This window comes from Sinocyclocheilus rhinocerous, unplaced genomic scaffold (genome assembly GCF_001515625.1).
Source record: "Sinocyclocheilus rhinocerous isolate Xijiao unplaced genomic scaffold, SAMN03320098_v1.1 scaffold1206, whole genome shotgun sequence".
NCBI lineage: Eukaryota > Metazoa > Chordata > Actinopteri > Cypriniformes > Cyprinidae > Sinocyclocheilus > Sinocyclocheilus rhinocerous.
The window spans coordinates 263,571-274,143 of record NW_015659931.1 but is presented as its reverse complement, the minus strand read 5'-3'; the positions used below and the strand labels follow the sequence as shown (position 1 = coordinate 274,143).

Here is a 10,573-nt window from a genome sequence, read left to right as displayed (position 1 = left end):
TATTGCATTATACATTTAATTATAGTCATCGTCACATGACCAGCATTTTCGTCTCGTCTCGTCTCGTTTTCGTCACGTGATAAAGGTTCGTTGACGACGATATTTAGTCATAATTTTCGTTGACGAAAGCAACACTACTTCTGAGTCTATTTGGCTCATAACACCTCCTTATCTTTTTTTTTTTTGACAGGGAGAAAAAGGGAATGGTTCAAAATCGAAGATGCCATAGAAGTGTTGCAGTGTCACAAACCAGTACAGGCCACTTACTTCAAGGCCCTGCAGGAAGGCTGTCTGAACAGTAATGGGACGCCCCTGGTGGCCACGATAGGCGGAGACCTGTCGCCCACCTACAGCATTAATCAGAGCTCCGTCTCTGATATCAGATAACTAATACAAAACATAGACACCGAATGCTTCCACCGCTCTTGCCCTTACTTTCATTATTCTATCCTTCTTTTTCTTTAAAAAAAGACACAAAAACAACGGTTTGCCAAGGCTTTTTGAGCACCGAGAAAGTGGCGCAGACATCAAGTGTTGGTTGAATATTCGAAACGATGTTTTGTAAATGTAACACTTCTGCTTTTTCCTGTTTAATCCTCCTTTCATGCAGACTGTTGCATGAAACCCGCGACCCACGTCCTTTTAGCGGCCCAAGTGTGAGATTAAACGAATGCAAGAACTACTTTTTACTGTTGTGATGTACAAATCTACACATGGTGCGTCAGCGTGTGGCTTTCAATATTTTTACACATTTGATTTCCTCTGCGTGCGTAAGTGTGAACGAGTTTTTCATTAGTTCTCTTTCGGCGGTTGCGAGAGGAAACGTTTAGTCTTCTGAATGGTGGAACTGTGAGAAGTTAATAGTTTTGCATGAACACTGGTATTTATTTGTCTTTTGAGTTTGCGTGATGCGATGACTGTTTAACCTGTACTTCGTGTTAAATTGATGCTCTTAACTTACCCTTTTTTGTCTTGCCATCTTGTAAATAACTTATGGGCCTGCAAAAACAGATTTAATTTATACTAGTACCTGATTAGACTGGAGCGCAATTCTACAAGCGCACACTTTTTTTTTTAATCCAGTACATTTTTTCCAACCTGCTGAGGTTTGAAGGACTTAGAATTTAGTATTGCAAACTTTACAATGAATCTTGTGTGTAAATTTGTGCCATTAGCAGCACCAATTCATTGCAACTAAATAGTTCGAACATTATTTCTGCAATTCCGTTTGGTGCTGCTAGTGATGTAGAAACGAAACAGTTCCCCTTTAAGCAGACTGATAGAGTGGTGGTATGATTTGGCAGGTCTGTAATGGTTTTCTGTAGCACTTTTTAAAATCAACAGGAAAACAAAATGGACTCCGTTTACTTTTATATTTTCCTGGTTTCATCAGTGCACCATAGTGTGCAACTGCAATCCCATTCTGGTATGAAACGCCCACTTTTCATGATGCAATCACTTCCAGATGGATTAAAGTCTCATTTCATTTCTTCCTTTTAATACGTTATACATTTTACAGAAGTAAAACGGGTTGCACGTACCATGTTGACTTTAAGAAGTGCCGCGGTAGATCGAGTGGACAGTTAAATCAAGAAGTAGCTTGGAAATCCTCTCCCTAAACTAGAAGATTCACTTCGATTCTCAAAGCAATCTGTTGAAAAACTATGAACGATTATAATGTTACCTAGCAGTTTCAAAAATCTTCACGAACAACATGAAATCAAAATGGACACTTTTTACTTTCTCTGTGTGTTTAATGTATTATCGAGCATGATTCATTTCAGTTCGTGTTGTTTCAGGGGAAAAAATGCCATCAATAATGAGCAGTTGAACTTGGATAACATTTTTCTTATGGAACATACTGAAATATTTCAGAATAGTTCACCCCAAAAAATCTGTCATTATTTACTTATCCTCAAGTTGTTTCAAACCTGTATTAGTTTCTTTCTTCTGTTGAGCACAGAAGACGACATTTAAAAAAATATTGTTAACTAAATTGATGGTAGCCATTGACTTCCATAATATGGGAAAAAAATAGTATTCTAGTACTCTATTTTTGTGTTCAACAGCAGATAGAAACTTATACAGGTTTGGAACGACATGAAGCTAAGTAAATAATGACAGAATTTTCATTTATTTTTTTTTTAAATGGAAATATCTCTTTAAGGAAGTAAAATGGGTTTCATGTTCATTTTAGCTGTTAGCAGATGTTTACATTTCGTTAATTACCATAACGTCTCTCAAATGACACCTAAAGAGATATTTCAGTGGAGATGTTTATATAGCATATTATTTTTTTAAACTAGCTCTAGTCTGCACTAGGACTGTTTTCACATCATGTCACTTTTTATGGATGTTCAGCAGACCCCTGAAATTGTTTCATCTTCCCTTAGTAGATTTGGCTATTAATATTCTTCTGACAATTGCTGAAGGTGTTTTCTGGCCTTCTGTTTTCGTGGACTTTTAGTCCTGCTGATGAGGTATTTGGTTGTTTTAACCTCTCACCCTTTTTAGAAATGACCATATCATCATCTACAACTCATTTAAACATCTTCTCTTTTGAAATGTCAAATATGTCTTGGAAGCCGAACTGTAAAGCGCTTGGCGCAATACTGTGAATCTTGAGCCACTGTAGTTAGCGAGATGTTTTGGTGTCTTTTAATCGCTCTTGTTCCAATTCCAGTGCTTGTCATTATGTATAGATATGGTACACGCTAGGTTGGGCGATTTATTTCCTCGAGACTGAACCGCGTCGTTTTGCTCCTCTGGGAGTTTTAAGTGCATTTATGATGCAAGATCCTTATGAAGTACATTTTGAATTCAAGAGTTAGTCTGACTGCAAAATGAGTAATGATGAACCCAAGATCTAAAACATGAATGAACCTACTTTTATCAGTGATTTATGTTTACATGCCTCTGATTAATATCTGTCAACACTAATTTCATCGATTTTGCAGCTGATTGCAAGTCTTTCTCTTTCACTTTTAGTGTAGCATGTAATAGCTAATCTGGTCTGTTTTCTTGATTGAGATACGTGATGATGGCCATACTAATGTACCCTTCATTTAGCACAGCAGCATATTAAAAAGTTTTGACTTCTGTAGTAAGTGGAAGTGGCTGCGGCGATCATTGCAGTGAATGATCTTCTCTTGAGCAGTCGTTTTAAAGTCCTACAAAACAAGGATGTGAAATCTAAACTGCTGCATTTGAAGTATATCACAGACCATGTGAAATACCCATATCCTTGACGAACATCTCACGGAAAGCACCTTAAATTTGCCCTGCTTGTGACTCTGAATGTAAACTTGGGTAAAATAAGATGGGATGCTGGAACTATGACTGGAATCTCCCAACACTCCGAAACAAAAGCTGTGAGACTTTGGTTCCACAGCTGTACCCTTCACTGGAATATTTAGCTTTTTCGTTTTGGGATTATGAAATCAACCAGTAGAAGAATGTAATATAAATGTGCCAACTAATAAACACCAGTATTTCACCTCAAGGTTTCAGTGACTTTGTCCCACAAGCTAAATTTGTAGTGCTGTAACATGCCAAATATTCTGATTTACGTAATACTTCATGGCTTTCGAGGAAAACTACATGTGCTAGTTTAACATTAAAATGTTGTCAAACTATGTACATTTCAGATTTACAGGTTCCTTCCAGGATGATGGACCAAAAAGGAAGTGGGTAAGAAAATAAAAACATTCTTGGATTTTTTTTAAAAGAAATAGTTCATCCAAAAATGAACATTTGGTGAAAAATTACTCTCCTTCAGGTCATCCAAGTTGAGGATGAGTTTGTTGATGATGAGTTTGTTCCTTCATGAGAACGGATTTGGAAAAATTTAGCAAAATTCCATCACTTGTTCACCAGTGGATCCTCTGCAGTGAATGGGTGCCGTCAGAATGAGAGTCCAAACAGCTGATAAAAGCATCAGGATAATCCACACCACTCCAGTCTATCAATTAACATCTTGTGAAGTGAAAAGCTGCATGTTTGTAAGAAACAAATCCATCATGATATTCTAAACAATTGTTTCTGGCCCAAATAAGAGTCCATAATAAAGCTTCTTCTAGTGAAACAGTCCATGTAAAACTGCTTGATCTGTGCATATTTCTCAGACGAGATGACTTATTTCACTGGAGAAACCAATATTATGGACTCATGTTTAGTCTCATGGATGGATTTGTTTCTTACAAACACACAGCTTTTCACTTCAAAAGACGTTAACTGATGGACTGGAGTGGTGTACCTCCGTGAAGTTGGCCCCCCACCCAACGCAAAACGTCGGCAAAATAGTCTCAATTGTTTGTGCTGTAAAATTTTTAGTTTGTGCTGCTTCGTTTTTTTAGATAGGCTATTCAAATATTATTTAGTGATCATTCTGAGGTCACTCAGCCCCCCACATGCTCCAAATTTACCCCAATAGTCTCGTTTGTTTGTGCTTCGTTTGTACCGGTAGTAGGCCTATTTTTGTTTTTTTACGGTCTTTGTTTAACAATACAGTTGAAGTAATAAGGTAAAATTCAAACGGCAAACCAATTCACATGAAATAGTTGCAGTCACTTAATTGTTAGTAGCCATATTCGTTCAATTAGGCTATATGGAAGAAAAAAAATACTTAGGCCTATTTCATTGTCTTTACAAAACCAAAAAATATATAAATATAAAATATTGATATAGGCCTATTTTCACACTTTAAATGCCTATTTTAGGCCTATTTTAAATGCCATCCTGAAAACCAAATTTGAAATTAGAACCATACACACAAAATGCTGCCCGAAAAAGTAAAATATATTGTTTTTTTTTTTTTTTTTTGATTTTTTGCACCTTTAATAAACATTTGAAAAATGCACAAATTAATATAGAAAATTTTTTATTTCAACAAGTTTTCTTTGGCCAAATTAGAAGTAGGCTAATGCTTCTCTCGCACATTCAGTTTAGAACTAACGCACATCTTGGTGCTAGATCATTGATGGGGAGCAGGGCAATTAATAGTGAATATGACCAAAATAGGGTATTATTTTTTATATGAATAATAAAATCACTATATAGGCGCATTTCAAGTGTTTATGAGGAGTGTGGGAGTATTATCGCGCTTACTGTATGGTATGGAGGTGCCCGCACACAATCCATCGCATTTTTTTTTTTGCCACCTGCGGAAAAGTTTTTTGGATGCGCTTTCTGTCGTCTCATGCAGTCTCTGTGAATGGAGCGCTTCACAACAATGAACCGGCTCAGACAAGAAATAAATCTATAGAAATCTTGAAATGTCTACTATTAAACAACCCAATTCAAATAAAAAACAAATCTTCTCTAATTATGTGGTCCGTATGAAAAGGTGCATTTCTTTATTAGGCACGTCCATTAGCCAACTGTGGAGATGGCCATCAAGCGTCGGCATTTGGCAACTTCATCTTTGCAGCCGACACTGACTGAGAAAGCACAAGTTTAGTAATAAATACAATGTCTTCTTTTTTCCCTACTCGTTCAATCAATACTTTTGCCAGTGCTTTGCGTCAAGCTTTATGCGCGCACTTGAGCATGGAATAGGCTATGCCTAAATGCCTATATATTAAATGATGGTTTAATAGGTTATTATATTAATCAATTTAATATAAACATGCGACTAGTTGACTAAGAAAAAAATCTTTAAAAAAAAAAAGACCGTAGCAAAAACAAAAATACTACCAGCACAAACATTAAATACCACACTGAATGCATTAACAAGTACCTGCAAAACAACATATGAACGAGTCGGACACAGAAGCACTTTTGAACCTTTATTGTACAGATCATGTGGAAAATTACTGTGGCTGTTGTCCTCGGCCACGGCCAAAACCACCTCTCTGAAAACACAAGAGAACGCATGCAAAAGGTGAGCGTCACAATTTCCCTTTCCCAGTAGGATAATTCAAGCTTGCGTTTATGTAAGTGTTTGGAGTCATGCATTTAAACGGTATTTAAACAGTGATACTTACAAACTGGAATTCTGTGGCAGCACCTGCACCAGCCTCAGCCTTCTTGTCTGCACCAGCTGTAGGATGAAGAGTTTTTAGTTTAACACAATGCCACACAGAGGCAAAAGAATACGCTGATGTCGACAGTATGTATTGTGTACATACGCGGAGCTGCAGAACGTCTGTAAGCATCTCTGTCTCCCTCGCCACGGGCCAGACGAGCCGGTCTCTCTCCCTCAAGACCTGAAAAACACAGTGTTACACTTTAATCAAGGTCTTTGAAATGGACTACAGCACATTATGAATGACATTTAGCATGGACAAACAACCATTTATCAGTCAAGTGTCAAATAGGATCAGAATAAGTAGTTGAAACCAGTAGCGGTTTTAGGCACGGGCGAACCGGTCAGCCGCCCGGGGCGGCATTTTTTCATAATACATGTGGGGCGGCACGAGCAGTTAAAAAAAAAATTTAAAAAATCCTCTGCGCCGCTGCCGCGAAGCGGTTTTCTATTGTCTATCATTTCACTGTGTGGGGAATTGGCAAATTGGCGCCCCTGCTTGCTGAGAAGGTGCCGTGCACAGAAGCTGTGTGAGAAGGGGAAAGGGGGGCGGGGCGCGGCGCGGGGGACAGTTCACCTCTGGGTCTCTCCCAAATAGAACGGACAAGGGGGGGGGACGGGGGATCCACTGTATAGAGCAATACTCTAATGGAATTAGTGGGCTAAAGTCAGTCACACCTCGACTTTCTTCCAAATAACGCACATTTCATTCATAATATTATAAATACAGGGATGCAGCTGTATTCATTAACCTGTCACTGAAGTCTGGGTAGGGGAAGTGACCCTAACAAGCCCATGCACCCCATAAACCCATTTTATTTTGAAATTAAAAAAGTCAAGAAAGCATGAGAGAAAATATTGGGGGGGGGGGGGCCGCTGGAAGGGGGTCTCGCCACTGGTTGAAACACTATATTCATTCTCTTCAGAAGCCATAATATAGCCTTCTAGTAGTAATGATTTTACAAATTAGTGCATGAGAGGTATTAACTACTTTCAAGGGTTATTTGTTCATTGTGAACATCATTGCATGGAAAAGCTCTATGGATTTTCTTCAAAATACGTTGCATGGTAAATTAAATTTTTCAGTTTGAAAAGCTTTTTAGGAGGAAGATGAGCCTCTTACCCTTGGGACGGGGTCTGGTCAGGTACCAGTAGAAATGGCGCCAAGCAAACTGCTCTTTGACGTACCCGCATGACTTCAGAGACTGTGAAGGTTCAAGTATTTTAATATATATTCACATGTCATCAACTGGTCCAAGTTTGTGCCATTCATGATGGTCAGAAGGACTCACCTGCATGGCCTTCATCACGTGAAGGTTGGGTACGTTTTTGTCAGCGAGCTCTGGATGTTTCGCGAGATGCACATCTTTTTTGGCCACCATGACGCCCTCTTTGAAGAGGAGCTCATAGATAGCAATGCGGTTCTTCTTGGGCATCAACATCTACAAAAACAGAAATACAATTACTTCAGTTCATATTTATGCTTTTAGCAAACACTTTCACCCAACTTCAAAGATGTCAGGTTTATTAGATTAGATTAAGAGCAGGATAAAGACAAGAAATGCAAGCATGTCGTCATACATTTTATGATATAGAGACCAATTTTCCTAAGAGAATCGTTTTAAAAAACAATTATTAAAGGCAACACTTACAGTACTCTAATTTTACCATACATATCATGGTACTCTTTAACATGTCTTATAGTACCATTTGCATAATATAAATATGATAAACAGTACCATAGTATTTCCTTAAAAGCACACTACTATTACTATAAAATATCACTGAATCAAAGTACAGCCACATACAAGAAAGTACTGCTGTACAGTGATAATACCATGATATTAAATGTACATACTAAAACACACAAATATAGTAACCATGATAGTACCATGGCAAAAAAACATAATTTTTGTCAGCGATGACATTCTGCGCGGCTCTGAAGGCACTTAGCATGCTAAACGTGTTGATGTATACACAATAACGGTTTCACTAGGTTTTTTGCACTTATATAACTTATTTTCAGTAACAACGTCAATAATGCCTTTATTTAAGTTTATTTGATCATTTTGTGTTACAATATTGACTTAATACGAGTCGTGAAGCTCTCTCGCGGGGTAGCGAACGACACAGGCGCATATCCTGCTTTACATATAGTATTTTCCGCCTGCATATTTTCGCAAGACTAAGATATATTCACCATAAGGATTTATTTGAACAGAATTCACTTGAAACAACACATCAAATAGTAAGATGATGAAGATTTAGAACGGATTGTCGGCTCTTGTTTCGGCCTACCTTTACTCTTGCTGAGAGACCGGAGCCGGAAAGAACGCCCTCAGCTCTACTTCCTGTAATAGTTCGCTGCGCTTTATACAGTCTCATGTGAAGCGCGAGGCGCCAGCTAGCGTATTGGAGGTGTTTTTAATTTGTGCTCTGGAGTTGGGTCAACCTCCGCCTATGGAGAGAGAAAAAAGTTTTCAAAATCATCCCCCCCTCTGCTTTTTTCACAAATCGCACCCTTCACATATATACAGTATATATAGCCAACATATATATATATAAAAAATTATTATTATTATTTTTTACAATGTCCTTTTTTGTATATTGTATAGGTTGTATTTTATATATATTTAAACTGTATTTATCTCTATTATGTCTACTGTTAGTGTTGAGTGTTAACTGTATGCACCAAGGGTCTGAGAGTAACGCAATTTCAATTCTCTGTATGTATGTGCTGTACATGTGGCAGAATTGACAATAAAGCAGACTTTGACTTGACTTTGACTTGATATATATATATATATATATTACACTGTAACTATATTATAGATATATAGAGACATAATTAAAATAAAAAGACATATAGGCCTAGCCTATAGAATTTTCATTAGGTCTTTGTCAAATAATTTCTAGAATTCTATAATTTTCTATAGAATTTTCAAAAAGTAATTCTCTGTATATTTTCTCTGTATTAAAAAATCTAATGGATGTTCTTATTCCTCATTCATTTTAATTGCATGGAAAACAGTGACTAGTAAAATTCAGACATTGGCTGTTTTGACTATAAATACTGTCCTGTTGTGACATCAAATACAGTCACAACCACTTATTCAGTAGTCAGTTCTCTGTCCTGCCTTTTGTTTCTGGCTGGACAGAGTTGAATGCTAAAGGAAATGACTTTTTCCCTGCATGGCTGCTTGAGGAATATATTTATATCTCACAATCACCGTCTAGTGACAGAGAAAACCCCCACATCCTTCATACATGAGAAGTAAGCATGCAGTTTAACAATGAAGGTTGAGTGTACACAGTATTAAGGATATATATGTGACCTCTTATTCTTAATTATTGCATTTCATGGATTGTATCTGCAATGAATTCAAATGGGCTACTTTATGGTATTATTCCTAGATGTTTTCTAAACCGGATTCTAGAGTTGCTGGCTCTTTGGTTGTAGACAAACAAGGTGTTTTTATTTCAACCTTTGAAAGTATAGGTCTATATTATGAGAGAAGTCAAATGTATGGTTTTATGTGCTGTTTTGAGGTAAACAGTTATATTTGAAGTCTTTTTAAAGGTTTCTTGAAGTTTCAGTTTTGGCCTGAGATATGGGAACATTTCAAAAGCTATTGCTCAATTCAATTGCAGACTAATCCTCTTCACTGGATGCGTTAACAAGAAATGTGTTGGTTAATATTTCAGCGCTCAGCTCATTTCTCTGGCAGTTTGTGTTTGGCAGCGAACAGTGTTTTTCTGTTTCCCATCTGTGTTGCGAGGCGGTGATGTGTTTAGTGCCTGAGGTTTGTGGACTAATGGGAATGAACCTTACAGGAGCTTTGATTGTTGTTCCACCTGTGCCAACAAATTGAGAAGTTAAATTTGCAACACCTCCATCTGCTTTCATACACAGACCACCTGTGCCGCACTAATTTTATATTTAGGAGCAGATTTGCAAGAAGTTGTTACTACCACTCTTACTTTAGTATAATTGAGATTATTTATATATATATTTAAATGTATTTATTAGAATAAGATTTTGTTTTTATATTTTCTGTTATGATTTTAGTTGTTTTTAAATAAATAATTATTACGTATTTATTTATTACTACAAATATTTAGTCTATTTTTAGTTTTATTTAGTTTATTTAACTTGAACTGAACAAAAATAAAACTAAAAATGTTGCCTTGACAACTGGCTGAATTAAAATAAGTTTTTTAGAATATAAAATTGTTATATTTTATTATATTTTTCATAATTTATTTTCAACTAATGACTTTTTTATCATTTTAGTTTTAGTTAAAAAATAATAACCCTGGGTATTATAAGTGGCAGGTTTAATGCAAAAATGCAAAATAGCTAATTAATATTGTATCAAATATTATGAAGTCACCAAATATTATGAAGTTTTTTTTTTTTTTTTATGCAATATGCACACATTGAAGATCAAAATAAGTAAGCTTTAGCAAAGTTTCACCAATAGGTGGCAAAAATGAACCCTTTGTGAACCCATGTATACCACATACATTTCAGTACCCTAGTATATA

At 36.6% G+C, this 10,573-nt stretch overlaps 2 protein-coding genes across 3 annotated transcripts in view; one reads left to right on the top strand and one right to left on the bottom strand.

The window, feature by feature from the left end:
• LOC107724529 (diphosphoinositol polyphosphate phosphohydrolase 1-like) overlaps positions 1-1,928 on the top strand; it is a 7,666-nt gene extending 5,738 nt beyond the window's left edge. The window contains exons 5-6 of one of the 2 annotated variants that reach the window (XR_001638031.1): positions 191-1,783; positions 1,825-1,928. Coding sequence is in view for 1 of the 2 variants with exons in the window: in XM_016533506.1 (XP_016388992.1) it covers positions 191-387 (197 nt within the window). In the remaining variant the exon portion in view is untranslated. Of the gene's footprint in view, positions 1-190 lie in introns of both variants that reach the window. The other variant, XM_016533506.1, reaches the window with a different exon arrangement.
• Positions 1,929-5,773: 3,845 nt separating this feature from the next.
• On the bottom strand, positions 5,774-8,424 carry LOC107724518 (40S ribosomal protein S10-like). The gene is made up of 6 exons (XM_016533493.1): positions 8,324-8,424; positions 7,318-7,467; positions 7,149-7,230; positions 6,129-6,206; positions 5,985-6,040; positions 5,774-5,852 (listed from the first exon to the last, which is right to left on the bottom strand). Exons 1-6 carry the CDS (start codon positions 8,408-8,410, stop codon positions 5,811-5,813), a joined length of 495 nt encoding a protein of 164 aa, XP_016388979.1. The 5' UTR covers positions 8,411-8,424; the 3' UTR covers positions 5,774-5,810.
• Positions 8,425-10,573: the final 2,149 nt, after the last annotated feature.